Below are 18,199 nucleotides of genomic sequence, written 5' to 3' on the forward strand. Positions count from 1 at the left end.
AATTTTAAAGCATTTACGAATATTACACTTCACACGTTTGAATAATGTTTTGTCGCTTGCATGGGTAGAAAAATACGATCACGAGATTCTAACTTTTTTCATGTAAGTTTTTTGGTTGCTAAATGGCTCATGAGTATTAGTGATCATAGTGTGTATGATATTACAAAAAAAAAAATGATTTTTTTGGTTCGTATACATGCATTTGAGCATTTCAGTATTTGTGTGTATACTTTCTCTATACCTGCCATGCATGTTTGATAAAATTAGCCTCAGATTTTCAAATTAAGAAACGTGTTTGTTCTGTTTTTAATTTGGTTGGAAATATACTCAACGCTCTGATACCTACTTTTTGCTCTAATAAAGTTTCGGAATTTATAACGAGATTTCAAAAAAAAAATACTAAGAGAAATCTCACCGAGTTCTAAAGATTGGGTCATTTTTTAGGCCTAGCCTACGTTGGACAGGGTAAAAGCCCAAACGGAGCCTTTTCTCCAATTAGACGAGTCATAGGTAAATTTACGAGTATGCATGTATGTGCATTTATATATTTAAATGTAATGCATGCACTAATAGTACATGTAAACATGAATGATACTGTTGACAAGAATTCATCTGGTTAGAATGTAAAAGCAAGAAAAATGTGTGCCACACACTCTTAGTTAACAGTAACAGTATGCGCCATCACTCCCTCAACATCAATTCAACATTATTCAACATCTAATAAATGTTTTCTTTTCCATTTTGTATTCTATCAATTCAATTTAGCCCACTTGTCTCTCTCTCTGCCTTTGCCTTTTAATGCTTCTTTGAGACATCTAATAAATGTTTTTATTGTTTGATTTTTATCAAAATTATGCCACTTCTTTTTCCTTTTATCATGCATTCTTCATTTTTCAATCGTGTTATATGGCCCTTATCAAAATTATGTATAGTTATACTTGTGACATGATCTCTCGACCAACAACTTTATGCCACCCCACACTATTGAGTATTGACTATTGTATGGTTATTTCACCTTAAGCTTATAGTGGAACAATGCAAAGAAAAGAAAAAAAAAACAATGCGAAGAAAAAATCTAGTTTGTATGCTAAATCAATGCAATTTTATGAAGTTGTGAATGACTTATGCATGCACTATATAGTAATCTTAAGTTCTTAACTACTTAGTACTTACTAACAAACATTCTTTTCCACTTACCTTTATAACAACTTGTAAAGACTATCGGGATTTGTATCCTTGGTTTAAGCTGGTGTTGTCGATGTCTCATAATCATATAAACTGAAAAAGAAACGATTTTCTAATTTTCGAAATACCAAAATTTAGTAACTCCATTGTTTTTAACCAAAAGAGTAACATAATCCTTTTATTCTTCATTGTAAATGGTCAAAACTGAGTACACTAACACAGCCGCCATGGAATCACAAAGATAAAAACACAAAACTAAATTTAGTAATCAGGTTTCTAGTCATAAGCTGAACTGCGAAATCTCTTGATAGTAGAATCATTAAGTATGTCAAGCATAACAGAATTGGTCGTACACCTAGGAGTCTTAAACTGGTTCAAGCCACCGCATTTCCCAACGCACCTTTCCGCCACTTTCCCAAACGTTCCTCGTTCCACAACTCGTAGCTCAAGCGGTCCGATCGAGTTCATGCGCCTCGACACTACATAACCATAGTCCACAAAAGCAGTATCCATCTCTCTGCAACATTCTTCAAGAGCCTTATCATCTGCTTCTCCTCTGATTTCCCAGTAGATTACATAGTGACCAGGACGAGCTATAACGTCTGCGTGGCTTGTAAAGTCAACGACTTCAGCTCGTGTGGATCGGCTCAGAAGCTGAGACGCCTTGTCAACAACTCTCTGAAGATCCTTCTCTGTGTTTTTGTCAATGTTGATGGTTAAGATGAGTTTTCTTCTGTATATGAAACTTAGCTTCGGTGTGCCTTTGTGAAAACTGGTCACTTCAACTACGTCTCCTAATCTGTACCTATAAAGACCTGAACAGAGCGATAAAACAGAGTAAGTGGTGAAACAGATGACGCAAAAAGCTCGTTGATTATAACAATTGGTTATGGAAAATGCAGAGGAGGTTTTTCTTTACCTGTGAAAGTGGTTAGAACAAGTTCATACTCCTGCCCGAGTTTGACTTGAGAGAGCGGCACAGGTTTATCTTCGACAAAGTCACCGTCAATGCATATGTCTGATTGATTCTGCCGCCTGTAAAGTGGTATAAACTCGAAGTAACTAAAAGTGGGAATCACAGCAAAGCTCACGTCTTCTGGGGGAAGATGAGGATCAACGTTCACACCAATCCAGCTCTCGGTTGACCCGTAATCTGCGCTCACCAGGGGCAAACCGCCAGCGTAATGCCTCAGCTTATTCAGGTACGGCAGCATAGAACCCGTCATGATTGAGGAGATAAATTTTGCATTTGGCCAAAGCTTTGAAATCAAACCGAACCATCCGAGATTTGTTTCCAGCTCTAAGCAGATCTCCTCGATATGAGAAGCAAGAGACGGGTTTGGTCTGATCAGAGCCAATACAGCTTTTCTCATCTTGGGCAGAGTGATTCTTGAGCTAAGATTACCTTCCTTGATGTCAGCACATATCTCTCTCCAGATTTCTTCGAAAAAGGAGAAAGCTTGGACAATGGTGTAAGAAAAAGCAGAGGCGACAAACTCTACTTGGCTGGAGTAATGGAGACCAAGTAGGAGATGACAATACGTGCACTGACCGAAATCACCTCCTGAGATGACCTCTTGTGGGCTACAAGTGAAGGATTTTGTTGTCTCTTGCTTAGTTTTAAACTCTTCGCTCGCATAGTAATGTGTTGTGGCCGTTCCTACTGTCAATCCTCCTAGCGTCTTAAATTCCTTCCCGGCGTATATAAACTCAAGAATCCTCCCTCCTTCCCTTATTGGATAAAACCTTTAAAAGAAAGCATAGTAGGAATTTATGAGATAATGAAGAACTTTTTAATGGAAAAGAATAGACAAGAAATGAAAACAGACCTTGATCTGTAAGCCGCTGATAATCGGAAAATCTGAAGAGTAGTTTGCGCGCTATGGCGAGTAAACGGAACATACTTTTGTCTCCCTTCTGTTGTTCCAGAGCTGCGTCATAAAGGGAGTGAAAAGGGATCAATACAGAACATATATCACATACACATAAACACAGATATCCATAGATGCATGTAGAAATATACCTGAGGGACAGAACAGTGATGGGTTCTTGTGTAAGTAATGGAGAAGTCTCTCCATCTGCAATTCTTTGAATATAAGGATCTAAATCAGCATGTGAAACAATAGGCACCAAGGAAGTAAAGAGAGTTTCCAAAGTATAATCGTCCATCTTTTCTACATCAACAGTCCCAAGCCATTTCCTCAGATACTCCACTCCGGAGTTGAGCTCAAGAATCCTTCGTAGCGTCTCGCTTTGGACCTTGCAGGCATTTTCCGACACATGCTCGAACCAACCAATAACATCATCATGCCCCGCTTCTACAGTTTCCATCCAATACCAAGTCTTTCAAGGCAGTATAGTATCTCAACGATGCAAAATGAGTAGAAGTCCTAACCCAACATATAGGGGAGTACTGGTCATTGACCACTCCCTTTGTCTTCAGACAAAAGAAATTTCTTTGTGTGTATAGTTGTTCTCACCTTTTTTGGGTCTCCTTATTTGTCTTTTTAATAGGAAAAACATCACAGATACCTCCATAAATGTCACGGGAATTACCGTCCACAAATTCTATCAACACTTAATACAGCTATTAATGCGTTCTCACAGAAGAGTATCCCAGTCTCAACATGTGCTCAAGAGACAAACCTTAACCACAATGTATTTTGCAACTATCATCCAGTGTGGTCCCATGAAAGCCTCTTTGCCTCCTAAAAACCAAAACCCCTACATCATGTTAGCTATCTTTCAACTGCTTTCCCTGTTAATAATTCAGTGAACATAGCCACAAATATGGACATTATTAAATGAACAGAGCTCTCAAACACCTATTTGAGCAAAATAGCATTAGAAAATTTTAGTTCTTCCTATAATGTGGCTAACCTTTTGATGTTTCTTTCTCTGCAAATATCTGGATAAGCATGTAGGACCAAAGCTACCAAGCATCACAAGTTGCACAAGATATTTTTTCTTTTGGGCAGGCTGGCTCTTCCCTCAACCTCAACCTTCACAGGCCCACCACTAGTTTCAACGGGTCTAACATTTAAAGTCCCTTCACTTTCTATCTCTCTCCTCAATCACTATGTGCACAAAATTCCAACCATGGTTTTGCAAGTCGAATGAATCTCTTTAGCCTTTTTCTCCCTCATTATCTTCTTGATGGGTAATTAAATCCTAAAACATCTTATCAAAGCTCCGTAAAGCAAAGGACTAGCTCCACGTTAATCTTAGTATAAGCCAAAAACAGAATTGTCACCAGCTCATCTTACCTCCAAGATAACCAAACAAAAAACGTGGGTAGTACATGACCATTCTTTGAGAAACATTCAAACTGCTTTCAAGAAGTGATTATCTCCTAACCAGACGAAAACTGTTAGGGTACACAGTACATCTTTGGAATTTAGGTACACAGTATCATTCATCCCTGGTTGGTGAACTCGGAATTTGGGTACACAGTACATCTTTGGATGCAACACACAGAAAAATCTAAGCTGTCCCCATACGGATGAATCATTAACGTGGTGTATTTGACTACATTTGGCTTGGCCTCCTTAACGAATCATATTGCAGAAAAACCACATAACCTTCATGTAATTTTCCCTTCTTGCAGAATCTCCAATCACTAAACTACAAGCCTGAAAGTCACTTCTCATCCAAATCTTGATACAAAGCTAGGCAATACTCAAAACCTGCATCATTGTCATATCATTTCTCTACCCTACCTTACAATACTCCTTGATCATGCCTGTTGTAAGTAACATGTAGTCTGATCCTGCAACTGCCCACAATCTCAAATACATGCTTTGTCAAATCAATGAAACATCAAGCTCACCAGAGAATTTGAAGTATGCAAATTGGGTTCAATCCCATTTTCTCTTACCTTACGCCTAAACCCTCCTCTACCATTCCAACCATTCCAAAACTCATAATCAGAGAATTGGCCAAAAAAAATCAGAAAAGACCCAATTTTTTTCTAATTTGATCACAACCTAATCCTATCAACATCGTTAACCAAACAAAGCCAATACATTTACCAAGGATATACGTATGCATATTGCAAAGATCACCCGATTTTATGAATTTCAGAAAAAACCTTCCGCCTGATTCTCTTGAATCGTTTTGATCAGACTGCCGTATCGGCGGAGACCACGATGGTGTAGTCCTTGAACATGTCTAGATCTTAAACCAAAACGGTAGGACTCGAAGCAACTGGTCCTATGGTCTAGTGGTCAGGACATTGGACTCTGAATCCAGTAACCCGAGTTCAAATCTCGGTAGGACCTTTGTTTTCGGCTTCGGTTTTGAGATTGTGCAAACCGGTTTTTAACCAAATTAAAACCCACCGGTTATTGGTTTTAATTTAACCGAAACTCGGTTCGGCTCAGTTCCTACCGTTTGGTCACCAAAGTCTGCTGCTTCTTTTTTGTTCTCTAAGTCTAAAAACCTCTCCTTTGGCTGTGAGAGAGCCAACGAGAAGAGAAAAAGTATCTTCCTTTGAGAAGTGCAAGTCCATGGCAGCTCTCTGTTGTTGTCCCACCACCATCATCGTCTCCGGGAAGGTTTCTTCACGGATTAAAACCGCAGGCCCATTACCCCGAATCAACCCTTTTAAGAATCAGAAACGATTGATTACAGAGAGAAGAAACTTGATCGTTAAATCGATCATTGAAGACAGAGAAGCAATCGATGTTAAAAATGACAATTTCAAGGCAGAGGAAGAACTATCAGAAGATAAAGTAGAAGATACAGATCGGCTGATGAGTCGAGGTATCAACGCAGCTATAGTTCTCGCCGCCGGTACCGTTGCGGTTACTAAGCTTTTAACCATTGATCATGACTATTGGCAAGTAAGCTTAGGGTTTTCTTTATCTCTCTTGTGATTGATTGGTTCTTCTATCTCTGCAAAGCTTGCTCCTTTATGGGATTATACTGAAATTGATATCACGATTGTTGTTGTTCTTCTTAGGGTTGGACTCTCTACGAGATACTTAGGTATGCACCTGAACATAATTGGTTTGCGTATGAACAAATTCTCAAAACAAACCCTGTTTTGGCGAAAATGGCGATTAGTGGAATTGTGTATTCTTTAGGAGATTGGATTGCACAAGTAAGAAACTAAAAATACTCTAAAAAGCTTCTTAATTTGAGTTCTCTCTGACCATTTTGGCTGTAACTTTATGCAGTGTTACGAAGGAAAACCGCTGTTTGAGTTTGATCGAACTCGTGTTCTTAGATCAGGTCTTGTTGGATTCACACTCCATGGTTCACTGTCTCACTATTACTACCAATTCTGTGAGGTAAAAATCAATCTTTGCTCTGTCAAGATATGTTGTATTAACAACGGGCTGAAAGCTAAAATCTTTTCTTTGTACAAGGCTCTCTTTCCTTTTCAAGAATGGTGGGTAGTCCCTGCAAAAGTCGCATTTGATCAAACCGTATGGTCTGCAATTTGGAACAGTATCTACTTTACAGTTTTAGGGCTCTTGCGTTTCCAATCTCCAGCTGACATTTTCAGCGAAATCAAGACAACATTTTTGCCAATGCTCACTGTAATTAACTCTCCTTGCCCTGTGTCTTCGTGATCATATATAAAGCTTAAAGTTAGTCTGTTGATTTTATCTAAAGGTTATGTCATGATTTTGTCTATGCAGGCAGGCTGGAAACTCTGGCCATTGGCACACTTGGTTACATACGGTGTAATCCCTGTAGACCAAAGGCTTCTTTGGGTAGATTGTATTGAACTCATATGGGTCACTATATTATCAACGTGAGCCTTCTTCAACTTCAATCTTTTTTATCCAATGTATTTGAAAGTGTTGCACATATTAGCTTTGTGGCTATCATGAAGAGAAGTTTTGTGTTGCTAATATCGGTTGCCTGATTTTCATTTCGAATTCTGGAAGTTACTCGAACGAAAAAGCTGAGGCGCAAGCATCAGAGGAAACGAACTCCAGTTCTCACTCAAGCGAGGTTTGCCAAGTGTTCCTTTTTTCCAAGAATCTCTCTTCAAAAATTAGTCTTGAGCGTTTGAATGTTTGTTCAGAGTGTTCATCTAAGCTAATTTGTGCCTGCAAATACTTGACAGGATTAGGTGATATCAGCATGTAGATTCTAGATTCTATAGACTCTAACAGGAGGTGGATGAAGAACACAAGCACATATATACTTTTTTTTTGTTTAGAGAGATACCTAAAAGCAATGTATATACACATTTGATTCATGGATTCCAAGAGAGAATCGATGAGGCAAATCCATTGTGCAATACAGATACATCAAACACGAAACACCAGCAAAACAAATACAGATCAAGCTGCGCACAATGCTCAAGCATAACAACGAAAAATGACAACATTCTTCAAGATCAGTCCTCAGAAATAACATTAAAAGCTAATCTCAAGTCTTCGATTTCTCTTCAGAGAATCTCGGAAGCTGGACAAGTGAGTTCACGCGTGTGACGCCTTGTAGACCCAACCAGTTTTGATCTCCTACCGTTTTCTCATCCTCTGCATCAGTCTCTGTATTCACGTTACCATAAGTCTCGTTTTCTTGATCTGATGATGATCTAACTGTGAAGTTTCTTTGGAGACATGGTTCTGATCTTTGGCCATCATCTGATTCTACAGCATTTGTGGCTGAAGAGAAGCCTTGTTCATCATAATCCGACTCAGAATCCATTTTCCCATCCAGAAACAAACATACCACTGCACAATCATCCATTTTGGAAGTCGGGTACTTCAGTTTCCATTCACGCGCAGCCGAGTTCACCAAGGTCCTAGCCGCTGATGCCCGGCTTGTAGCTGAAGCTACAATGTCAACCACTTCTTCGTTGCTTAACACATCCCATACCTGTTCAATAAAGCTCAAAAATCAGTAAAGCCTTTGTCTTGAGGCTCATAGGCTAATAAGATCACTCGTTTACTTACTCCGTCAGAGGCAAGAACAATGAATTGATCTCTGTCTGTAAGAACACGGTGAGTGAACTCAGGTACTGAAATGACTCCATACTCTTTTAGACAGAAGTCACCAAACGCCCTGGCCATGGCTAATCCAGGTGCATCATCATAAGGTAGCCAGACTCGCGGCACCTCTGGCTCGTCTTCCATCGCAAATACTCGACCTTTACACCGTTTGATCCTCTCAGCTTCCCCTATCAGACCCACAAAACAGTAACATCCTATTAGATAAATGCATACAAGCCAGGAAAAAAGATTTCGAAAAAGTGTTAAGCATACTAGGTAAATCCGGCTTCAGATCAACTGTCAGTTGAGTTGCCACCATAGAATCGTTACTGTCTTTTGATCCAAGGATGGCCCGAGAATCCCCGATGTTTCCCATGAAGAGATTAGACCCCTGAACAATCAAAAGAGATGATTAAAGAAAACATGGTTGAAGCTGAAAGAGAGCTCTTTGTTCTCTAAGTGTACCTGTTTAAGAATTGTTACGCCAGTGCTGCCACTACAAAAACAGTCCAGATTAGGATGAGACCGCAGTTCCTTATCCATGGCTTTAAAAGATTTCAAGAAAGCTTCTCCCCATAAGCCTTTAAGTTTATCCTCGTCAGATCCTTCTTTAACAGCTTCTTGGACAGCTGATTTGCTTGAATTTCTTCTGAATCGAGTTCCTTTAGAACAGTTTTGCTTCGACTGAAGCGTCTGAAAGAAAAACTGTAACTTCACAGGCAATGTATCTCTCACTTTACGAGCAACAAGATGGCCATAAGGACCATGACCATCAAATACACCACAAAATGTCACATCTTCAGACATAAAATCCTACAAAGCAACAAAGAAATCCGGCTTTATAGTTGACCATAGTGTTAGAAATACAATAGAAAGAGTCTGAAGAACTCACTTCCCACACAATCATGGCGTCCTGATTAATACCCTTGCGTCCTTGTTGAGTGAAAATGCAAGAGCTCCTGCTCTTGCTGCTGCTGGTGATCCGATTTGGTATAGAAGTCAAGTTCTGCAACGAGACAATGTGGTCTGAAAACGTTCTCTTCGCCCTTTTGCTCACACAACAACCAATCCCGAGATATGGTCGACGCACAGGCTTCTCTCCATTGCTCCAGCTGCTACACGTACTCTTACTACTAGTCGACACACAACCCCCCATTGTTTAATCCCAGCCTAGACAATAAGGTTGTTATATAGCCACACACAAAAAAACAGATCTCCACCGTTATGCTTAAGTAGAAAATTTGGTCAAGCCAGAGCTTTTTATGAGTGTTTTGTTAACTAGTATATACTCTCCGGGAAAGCCTTGGATTCAAATCTTGGTCAACGATGGACTATGACCTAAAAGCAATAGAGACAAATGATTAAGTAGATAGTTTAACAGCAGTTTCAATAAGATCACAGAGATAAATAAACCTCAAGAAGTAGTAAAGACCAAATTCTAGCATGTGATCTTAGCAATAGAATAAAGGTATGTATTACCAAAAAGACTGTCTTGAGATTGTTTATCACCATTGGGGATCTTATTAATCTATGTTCTGAGACTTGTTTACTAATCCCTGTGATTAAATTAATCAAAGTAGGACCTACAAGAATCACAAAACATGAATCCTTATGAAAAGAAAGCACAAAGATCAAGAACAGAGTTTGCTCATATTTCTATTCACACATGAATCCAGACGGATTCTTGTGAATATCTCTTTGTAACTTGTTCTTTACATCTGCCACATAGACAATATTCAAATTCTACTGGCGTAAATCATCAATTCCTTTCAGGAAACGAGAGACGTTAATGCAAATCCTGAAGAACAGAGAGATTCTTAAGCAACAAAGTTGCCGTTTTTAGAGAAAAGTAAATCACTTTATAGGAATCCAATGTCGTAAAGTGTGAATCGAGTAAGAAGAAACTAAACCAATATTGTCTCAAAAGAATTCGGAAACAAAACTAGCGCAGAGTGATGAAGAGGAAAAACAACTAAATGTCTGAGCAGATCAGACAGTTTGCCTTAAACATGGTAACAACAAGAAACCCACAAAGAGAAACAAACGATTTGAGATATGAGCCATTTCAACGCAAAAGAACGCACCTTTTGTTTGTGTAGAGGTTTCTGGAGATCAAGAACAGTTGATTCACAGACAGTTGAAACAGAGAGAGAGAGAGAGTGAGAAAGAGAGTTACTAATTTCTCACTAATTGAAACACACAAAGAGAGATAAGAGAGAAAAACAAAGATTTTAGTTTCCCCAAAAAAAATCGTATCTTTTTATTTTTTAAAAATTCATGAAAGAGATATATTAAAGCTGCTTTAGTGCTTTGCAAATTACCTTTCTAAATTCTAAACCACATTTTGTATGAAATGAAATTTTGAATAATTTTCCCAAACTAATCAAGTCCATACACTCTCCATCACAAATGATTACTTTCTATAATAATAAAAACAAAAAAACTTAATGTATAGTAGAAGTCTCTTCTAAAGGTTTTTATACCATGTATATATGGTTTAATTCCAAGAGAATTGAGTTTATCGTATCTAATGGTGCAAAACTTAACAAAGGTTTAGAATGTCGCAAGCAAATATGTTTGCCGTATATTGCAGAAAAAAACATGTCTACATGTCATGGACTTAATGATCTTAGGCTTTGAATGGTGACACATGTCCAAGCGCACAAAACCGTTTATATATCGGACCGCTTTTTATTTATCGTTCACAAACTATACTCACAAAACTATACTCTGTAATAGTGCGAATTCAAGAAAATAAAAGAAAAGCGCTGTGTACTAACTGCAGACCATCTTTAAACTAAGTTTGTAGCGGTTTATTGTCCGCCCCAAAAATAATATGAATTGAACCGCTGACGGATCAGTCAGCACTAACCACAATATCCATTCAAAACCTTAATATCTTGCGCACAAAGACAAGAGTACTAGATTTGTCTATTTTAAAATTTTCTTTAATCCCATATTAATTATATAAAAAAAATGTTTACAATATAAAATTAGCATGTAACTAAGTTAGTTGCTTTTAAGTATTTTTTTGTTCATCGGAAATGAAAATAAAATAAAAATAAAAAATTGCATTTGAATCTAAAACATGTTTTCTTGATTGTTGCCGCAGGCTATGATGATGAGGATGGGCCTGAATCTAAGCTTTGATTATATTGCATCACTAACAGTAATACCTGTCTCTCGTCACCTACATGATTCATCCCTTTTTTGTGTCGAACTTTATTTTATTTAATCATTTCACAAGTTCTGACTTTTCAGATTTTGAGTGTATGTATATGCAAGTGACAGATAATTTCATCCACTTGGATTCATCTTATCTTGTAAACTTTTCTAGTTGTGTTGAAAAATACATATGTAAATGTGTAAACACTCTTTCATGTGTTCATACTTCGAAATTTCATATGTCGATATCAATCAAATAACCTTTTAGATATATTTTTATATCTTCCCTCCCTTGTATTTCCTAATTAAAGCAACACAACGATCAAGATTAGATTTGTATAGCCACTACTACAAAGGCTATGAATGGTAACCGAAACCATACCCAAAATCGCATCGCAACAGTGTTGTAACAATATCAAAATCTCTACATATATATATATCTATGTATTTTCGTTACTATTTGAACTGCACCGCACTTTTCCCGTACCGCAAAACGCAGTCACTATTTGGAAGCAAAACCAATATGTTTTTTTCTTTTTGTTAAAGTACAAAGCCAATATGTTTCTTCCACTTTTTTCTTCACATCCAAATCCATTTCTCTTTTTCCTTTCATATGTTTTGTTTTGTTAAACTCTTTTCTGTTGTTTTTTGAATTAAAGCTTACAAATTGTTTAACGATTGAGATTCAAATGTATCCATATTATTATTTGCAAAAGTCTTGTAAGGTTCTTTTGGCTTTTACAAAACACAAAATCCCATAGAACTAACGTTAAGATTTATTATGTACTGCCGACAATAGATTGTAGTACAATAGTATGTACTTTTTTGAATTTATTCATATTGTCAGTGTAATTTAATTTATTTTGGTGATTGTTATATAGATTTAAATTCTGATATATTATCCGGATTATTGTAAAATTATTACATACATATATAAATTGAGTTTGATAAATCTAATTTGGGTGTCACACCTCCCAATCACAAGAACCATGCAATAATGGAAACTAAAATTAAAGGTTCGAAATATTTATATATTTTCAAAAAATCCATAAAATAAGAAAAGAGAAAGGTGTTGGAAAATAAGTAAAAAAGGATGTCTTGTGCTAGAAGAAAAGGAACGGCATCATCATCATCATCCCATGTGTATGATAGCGATTCATGTCATGTGGTGGTGGGTCTATTTCACCATTCCTGTGTTATATGGCTCTAAATCGTATCATCAAACTGTATAGCTCACACGATAATCTCTCAACTCTCACTGTTAAGTGCTAAGCTTTGTTTTCTAGTTCTTAGCGATGGTTTTTGAAACTAGACAATCAATTAGTAGTTTGTTGGAATAATGTAGAATCTTGATGAGATTGATTGATATGATATGGAGTGAAAATCTAAAAGACAAAATTGTGTTAAACAACTTATTACTCGTTTGTAATTTAATCTCAAGTCTCAACTTCTCTGCATCTACCAATAAGACTAGTTACAATGGTTTGCTGTAAACCATTTTACAACAGTTGAAAAAAAAATAATTCCACTACAATGGTATGTTGTAATCCAAAAGTAGCTGATGCGGCAAATTTAATATTAATAAATTTCAACACCCATGAAAGTAGAAGGGAGAAGATAAATGTGACAAGTGTTATAATTTTATTTGTTGCTTTAATTTCTTTTCTTTTTGCTTCGTCTTAATTATATAACTTCAATTATTTCATAATATTTATACATAAATATATAAAAATTTATATGAAAATTTATAATTTTTCATTCTGACTACTTTCATTTGATTTAGATACAAGATAAAAAACCATTTTTAGACCCAAAAAAAAAAATAGGTTAAAATATAAAATAAAAATGGTGGAGTAAGATATTGTAATTTTATTAAACAAAACTGTTGTAATGTTAAAAATTATGTAGGTGTTGAATAATGATGTGGTAGAAAGAAAAGATGATGTGGAGTGTTAAAAGTGAAAAAGTGGGTGTTGTAAATGAGTAACCATTGTAGATAAATAGTCTAATGATTAATTTTGCCAACAATGATTATCTCAACTTCAGGGATAAACCGGCCTAAATTTTAGATTTGAGTTTGATCACTTATGTGTGTTATGTCTGCATGCCTAATAAGAAGTATTATGACCAACAAATATTCAATGTCAGTGTAATCCAAATTTAGCAAAGCAATGTAAATGAGCTGCATATTATATGTTAAATATTGTGTGTACTCGTGTTCTTGTTTTTACATCATCAGTTACTAATTCTAAATCCGAAATTCCATCTACATACGTAGATCAATCAAAGTTGTCCTAAGAGGAGGCCTTGTGAGTCTCATTGGGTTTTACAGAAATCGTCGGACCTATTTGGGCTCAAACATATAAAAGATCCAAGATACTGGATTTAGGCCCAAACTCTTTTCTCAATACGATAGGATCCAAATCTTTTTGTAGCTGTGGAATGTGGTGGATAACAAATAACGTCACTTGGTAAAAATCCAACATTTTAGATTCAGCCATCGGTCGTACAACGTCACTCTCATCAACTTCTTTTTCAGTTCCCCAAATCACGATGATCGCTTAGTCATCACACCCATCTAGCATCCCGCCGTCAGATAAACCGGTCATTTACCCTTACCAACATACCGGTTTTCTCAATTTACAAATTCGGTTTGATAAATATCAATAGATTAGGTAAATAGAAATTAAGTTAATTCGGCACGTGTCACGAAAACTACCACATGGCGCAAAGGCCAAAACCACAAAATTCAGAAAAGTTGGTATGCTTCCACGTAATTGACATTTTTCACGTGATTTGCTTGTGACTACTGATGTTACAATTAGTAGACGTACCGTTCAATAACGTGATATTTATTAGAGATTATTGATTTGCATAATTAGTTACAAAATCACACGTCACAACCATTTTTCCCCAATATTACGTCCAAAACTGTTGATTCGTTTGATTTTTATTGTCCGTCCAATGACTATTTCGATTTATTATAACTTCTTGTGTTAGTAAATAGTAATTCAAGTCTATATATACTCTTATATCATAAATTAGGAAAAGTAAGTACTGTATACGATCATTGTATCTAATAAAATATGAAATATGCGAGCAATAACGGCCAAATAGAGCGTAACTTCAGTTTTTTTTGTGATACCTAGTTTTAAATACCCTAAACATCAAGTTACCTCAAATTGGCAAAACCTAATTTTGCTGAAATTGAAAGAAAAATAATATATTTTTATTTCTATATTTGACTTCATTTAAATATTATTTTCGAAATAAATATTTACCTACGATTGATTTTATCAACCAGTTGAACGAATAATCTTCTTTTTTGTATGTTAAGGTGCACTTATAATATATATTTCTATATATATCACATGAAAGAAAAATAAAATAATTTAAATAATAACAACTTTCAGAACTAAGTTTTTTTCATATTAATTATAAAAAATTTGTATAGTATACTATAGACTCAATAATAGTAAGTACTAAGCAGTAACCATCAATAACAATATTTTCTAGGACTAACATTTTATTTCTCTTCCTACGAACGTACCACATTGTATCATGATAGCCAATCAAAATACACAGTACTGAAACTAGTAATGATAATAAGTTAGGCAGCCTAATTATATACAACTTTTCAAATACGTCATATGAACAAATAACATTTTCCGTAATATGTACTGAAAATTTCCACGATAAAAAACAATAAAAATGCTCGATTAATGTTCTTATACACTGGCATTAACAATTCTCACAGCAAAACTACCACACTAATCACAATCTTATGCTCATGTAGTATTTTTAGACAACATTGTACATGTAGAAAGTTCTTTAACTCTTAAGTATTATCGACTAGTTTTTTTTCTAGAATGAATTTTTCTAATCGAATACTTTAAAAATAGAGTCGACGAAAGAGATTAAATATAACAAAACCAAACCACGTGAGGATCATAAGCTATGGACGAGGAAAATCGTCAAACTTTGAGATAAATTTTTGATTGATTAGGTGTTTGTTGTACTTTTTCTTATTAATATCCAGAATTCAGAACCTTCTCTTCCTCAAATCTGTCTTTATCCTTTTTAATTCAATTTTAATCTCAACTTTTCTATATTTTATCGTCTAAATTTAAAGAAAAGAAAAAACCCAAAAACAGAGGATTTTGATCAAGTAAAAGAAAGAATATTTTCTAGAGAAAGCAAATCGATTCTCTCACCTTTATATATATAACCTCTCCACCTCTGTTTCGTCTCTCAATATATATCCACTGGTCTTTCCTTTTTCCGGCAAAATTGTAACAGAACCAAAAATTACTCTGTTTTTTTTTATTTTCTTGACAAGTCTGCATTTTTCTCCTCTGTTTTGGAATTTTCTCGTTTCTGGTTTTCCGATCATAAAAAACAAACAAAACTACCGTAAAATAGGCTCTCTCCACAGAAAAAAAAGAAGACTTTTCTTTCATTCTTCTGCAAGTAACTGAGCAGATTTCGGTTTTTTCTTCTTCAAATTGATATTTTTAAAGTTATAAAAATTTCTTGTCCATAATTTCCGTTTTCCTTAAATTCAGCTGTCCTAACGTCAAATCTCAGACACTCGCTTGCGTGTCTCCCTCTCTTAAACTCTCTCTTTCTCTTTCTCTTTTGGTTTCTGGGTTATTTCAAAGAAAAGAATCAAGAAACCCCTCTTTCTCTCTTACAAGAATCCCATCATGGTGTTTGGAAAAGGGTCAAACCTTGACAGATTCCTTCATTGCACAACACCTGTAGTGCCACCCCAATCTCTATCCAAGGTTTTGAATCATTCTTTCTTTCTTCTTCTTCTTTCTTCTCTTAATGGTAATATTTAAATTGGTTGTGGATTCTGGCAGGCGGAGATTAGGAGTTTGAATAGGATTTGGCATCCATGGGAGAGACAAAAGGTTGAGTTTTTCAGATTGAGTGATCTATGGGATTGTTATGATGAATGGAGTGCTTATGGAGCTGGTGTTCCAATTCGTCTCTCTAATGGAGAATCTCTTGTTCAATATTATGTTCCCTATCTCTCTGCTATTCAGATTTTCACCTCTCGTTCTTCCTTGATCCGCTTAAGGTACCATTCATTGCTTTTTATATTGCCGCTTTGATACGTTTAGATTTTAAAGTTTGATCCTTTGATGAATCTATTGTGACTGACTCTTTTTTTTGGGTTGTTCTTGATTAGGGATGATTCTGAAGATGGGGAAAGCAGAGATTCGTTTAGTGATTCATATAGTGATGAGAGTGAAAGTGATAAACTTTCGAGATGTGCTTCTGATGAAGGACTTGAACATGACGCTCTCTTGCATCCTAATGATCGGTTGGGATATCTTTATCTGCAATACTTTGAGAGATCAGCTCCTTATGCTCGAGTTCCTCTCATGGATAAGGTAACTCAATGCAGCTTCATAAGATCAGCTTCTTTGATTACTAGGATTAGTCACTTGGTTGATTCCTAATTAGCAATAGGCGAAAAAGTATGTATGTATAGATTAGAATATATTATTATTCAAGACTTGAAATGAGACATATGATTTTGGTTGATTTCAGATCAATGAATTGGCTCAAAGGTACCCGGGACTAATGTCGTTGCGAAGCGTAGATCTTTCCCCGGCAAGTTGGATGGCGGTAGCGTGGTACCCTATTTACCATATTCCAATGGGAAGGACCATCAAAGATTTGTCCACTTGTTTCCTCACTTATCACACTCTTTCATCTTCTTTCCAAGGTACTAATCTTCTCAATCCTCTCGGATTCAAGTCCTTCGATGTGTTATATCCCGCGAATATGTAACCGTTATGGTCTTGATTTTCAGATATGGAGCCAGAAGAAAATGGCGGGGAAAAGGAGAGGATCCGGAAGGAAGGAGAAGGTGTAACTTTGCTTCCTTTTGGGTTAGCCACTTATAAGATGCAAGGCAATGTTTGGCTCTCGGAAGACGATCAAGGTCAAGATCAAGAGCGAGTTCTTTCGCTTCTAAGTGTTGCGGATTCTTGGCTAAAACAGCTAAGAGTCCAACACCATGACTTCAACTACTTCTCAAGAATGGCTCACCGTGGCTGAAACAAATCCGTTGCTATATACTGATGAGTTCAAATGTAGATTTTGTATCTCTTTTTGTTTTTCTTGTTGGTCTCAAGTGGCAAGGAGATTACTTTTTTCCCTGGTCGCAATATACCGTGTTTGTCCAGTGGTTGGAGTAGCAGTGGCAGCCGTGAAGAGGACTGAGCGTTTCCTTAACACACAAGTACAGCGGTTTCAACGTTTTGGGTGTAGAATAGCTTTAAAGTAGCATCAATGGGAGATGTCATATATTATAAGTGCTGATTTGTTGAAAAGAGTGGTTTCTTGTTTCTTGATAAACATTGATTGAGAGGGTCTTGTTCTTGTACCTCAGTAATACTTTAAAGGAGTAGCAAGTGTAACAATCTCATCATATTTGTAACTGTTTTTACCCAAATACATAAATCAAAGCTGATGATTTTTGTGTGTTTTATTGATCACTGGATCACTATAATGTGGTATTTTTGTGTGTTTTAAAGAATTGTCTATCTTTAAATCTGAATGGTGACACATTATAAATTCTGATTTATACATCATGATTTGTTCCGTTTTGAAGTAATTTTTGTTTTGAATTTTCAATATAAATATTGACATAAAATACCTAATTCAACCTCAAGTTACAAAGAATATATAACAAAACACGAAAAATCAATTAGTTGTTTTTGTAGAGGTATAATAAAATCGATCTCTATAGTGTTTTTTTTTTACTTGACACAAGAATTTTAAAAATACACTTATTGCATAACATATATTATGATGTTATTGATAATCACTTTACCAAACGGTAAAAAACGTTACAAAATATAAAGTTTTGACAG

At 36.0% G+C, this 18,199-nt stretch overlaps 4 protein-coding genes and 1 non-coding gene across 9 annotated transcripts; 3 read left to right on the forward strand and 2 right to left on the reverse strand.

Moving 5' to 3' along the window:
- Positions 1–1,322: 1,322 nt before the first annotated feature.
- Positions 1,323–5,386, reverse strand: DFL2 (Auxin-responsive GH3 family protein). Of its 2 annotated transcripts, NM_001340446.1 has the most exons (6): positions 4,452–5,386; positions 4,066–4,356; positions 3,209–3,893; positions 3,015–3,116; positions 2,105–2,931; positions 1,323–2,000 (listed from the first exon to the last, which is right to left on the reverse strand). In NM_001340446.1, the coding sequence occupies exons 3-6, from the start codon at positions 3,514–3,516 to the stop codon at positions 1,462–1,464; spliced, it is 1,776 nt and encodes a 591-aa protein (NP_001319858.1). In that variant the 5' UTR covers positions 3,517–3,893; positions 4,066–4,356; positions 4,452–5,386; the 3' UTR covers positions 1,323–1,461. The 2 variants fall into 2 exon arrangements, with proteins under 2 accessions (NP_001319858.1, NP_192249.1); NM_116578.3 differs by lacking the exons at positions 4,066–4,356; positions 4,452–5,386 and having other exon boundaries at positions 3,209–3,887.
- On the forward strand, positions 4,955–7,486 carry AT4G03410 (Peroxisomal membrane 22 kDa (Mpv17/PMP22) family protein). Of its 2 annotated transcripts, NM_116579.4 has the most exons (7): positions 4,955–6,029; positions 6,149–6,289; positions 6,366–6,479; positions 6,558–6,731; positions 6,834–6,949; positions 7,086–7,152; positions 7,268–7,486. In NM_116579.4, the coding sequence occupies exons 1-7, from the start codon at positions 5,694–5,696 to the stop codon at positions 7,271–7,273; spliced, it is 954 nt and encodes a 317-aa protein (NP_192250.2). In that variant the 5' UTR covers positions 4,955–5,693; the 3' UTR covers positions 7,274–7,486. The 2 variants fall into 2 exon arrangements, with proteins under 2 accessions (NP_192250.2, NP_974505.1); NM_202776.1 differs by having other exon boundaries at positions 7,086–7,348.
- AT4G03405 lies at positions 5,394–5,465 on the forward strand. Its single transcript has one exon. It is a non-coding gene; the product is annotated as a tRNA-Gln (tRNA).
- On the reverse strand, positions 7,279–10,322 carry PP2C52 (Protein phosphatase 2C family protein). 3 transcript variants are annotated; one of them, NM_001340447.1, is made up of 6 exons: positions 10,226–10,322; positions 9,034–9,311; positions 8,607–8,954; positions 8,415–8,532; positions 8,106–8,329; positions 7,279–8,028 (listed from the first exon to the last, which is right to left on the reverse strand). In NM_001340447.1, the coding sequence occupies exons 2-6, from the start codon at positions 9,295–9,297 to the stop codon at positions 7,576–7,578; spliced, it is 1,407 nt and encodes a 468-aa protein (NP_001329815.1). In that variant the 5' UTR covers positions 9,298–9,311; positions 10,226–10,322; the 3' UTR covers positions 7,279–7,575. The 3 variants fall into 3 exon arrangements, with proteins under 3 accessions (NP_001329815.1, NP_001190668.1, NP_680572.4); NM_001203739.2 differs by having other exon boundaries at positions 7,360–8,028; positions 9,034–9,479; positions 9,621–10,247; NM_148206.5 differs by having other exon boundaries at positions 7,495–8,028; positions 9,034–9,479.
- Positions 10,323–15,383: 5,061 nt separating this feature from the next.
- On the forward strand, positions 15,384–17,859 carry AT4G03420 (hypothetical protein (DUF789)). The gene is made up of 5 exons (NM_116580.4): positions 15,384–16,093; positions 16,172–16,392; positions 16,504–16,708; positions 16,869–17,046; positions 17,134–17,859. The coding sequence occupies exons 1-5, from the start codon at positions 16,013–16,015 to the stop codon at positions 17,379–17,381; spliced, it is 933 nt and encodes a 310-aa protein (NP_192251.2). The 5' UTR covers positions 15,384–16,012; the 3' UTR covers positions 17,382–17,859.
- Positions 17,860–18,199: the final 340 nt, after the last annotated feature.

Source organism: Arabidopsis thaliana, chromosome 4, assembly GCF_000001735.4.
Source record: "Arabidopsis thaliana chromosome 4, partial sequence".
NCBI lineage: Eukaryota > Viridiplantae > Streptophyta > Magnoliopsida > Brassicales > Brassicaceae > Arabidopsis > Arabidopsis thaliana.

Bases quoted from the DNA above. Each gene is read 5' to 3' on its own strand.
- DFL2 (NM_001340446.1), bottom strand. From the start codon at position 3,516: ATGGAAACTGTAGAAGCGGGGCATGATGATGTTATTGGTTGGTTCGAG. The intron at 3,117-3,208 runs GTATATTTCTAC...TTTATGACGCAG, and splicing joins ATCACTGTTCTGTCCCTCAG to CTCTGGAACAACAGAAGGGA. The intron at 2,001-2,104 runs GTAAAGAAAAAC...CGCTCTGTTCAG, and splicing joins TGTTCTAACCACTTTCACAG to GTCTTTATAGGTACAGATTA.
- AT4G03410 (NM_202776.1), top strand. From the start codon at position 5,694: ATGGCAGCTCTCTGTTGTTGTCCCACCACCATCATCGTCTCCGGGAAG. The intron at 6,290-6,365 runs GTAAGAAACTAA...AACTTTATGCAG, and splicing joins TAGGAGATTGGATTGCACAA to TGTTACGAAGGAAAACCGCT. The intron at 6,480-6,557 runs GTAAAAATCAAT...TCTTTGTACAAG, and splicing joins ATTACTACCAATTCTGTGAG to GCTCTCTTTCCTTTTCAAGA.
- PP2C52 (NM_001340447.1), bottom strand. From the start codon at position 9,297: ATGGGGGGTTGTGTGTCGACTAGTAGTAAGAGTACGTGTAGCAGCTGG. The intron at 8,330-8,414 runs GTATGCTTAACA...TGGGTCTGATAG, and splicing joins TCTGAAGCCGGATTTACCTA to GGGAAGCTGAGAGGATCAAA. The intron at 8,029-8,105 runs GTAAGTAAACGA...TTTATTGAACAG, and splicing joins TTGTTCTTGCCTCTGACGGA to GTATGGGATGTGTTAAGCAA.
- AT4G03420 (NM_116580.4), top strand. From the start codon at position 16,013: ATGGTGTTTGGAAAAGGGTCAAACCTTGACAGATTCCTTCATTGCACA. The intron at 16,094-16,171 runs GTTTTGAATCAT...GGATTCTGGCAG, and splicing joins CACCCCAATCTCTATCCAAG to GCGGAGATTAGGAGTTTGAA. The intron at 16,393-16,503 runs GTACCATTCATT...GTTCTTGATTAG, and splicing joins TCTTCCTTGATCCGCTTAAG to GGATGATTCTGAAGATGGGG.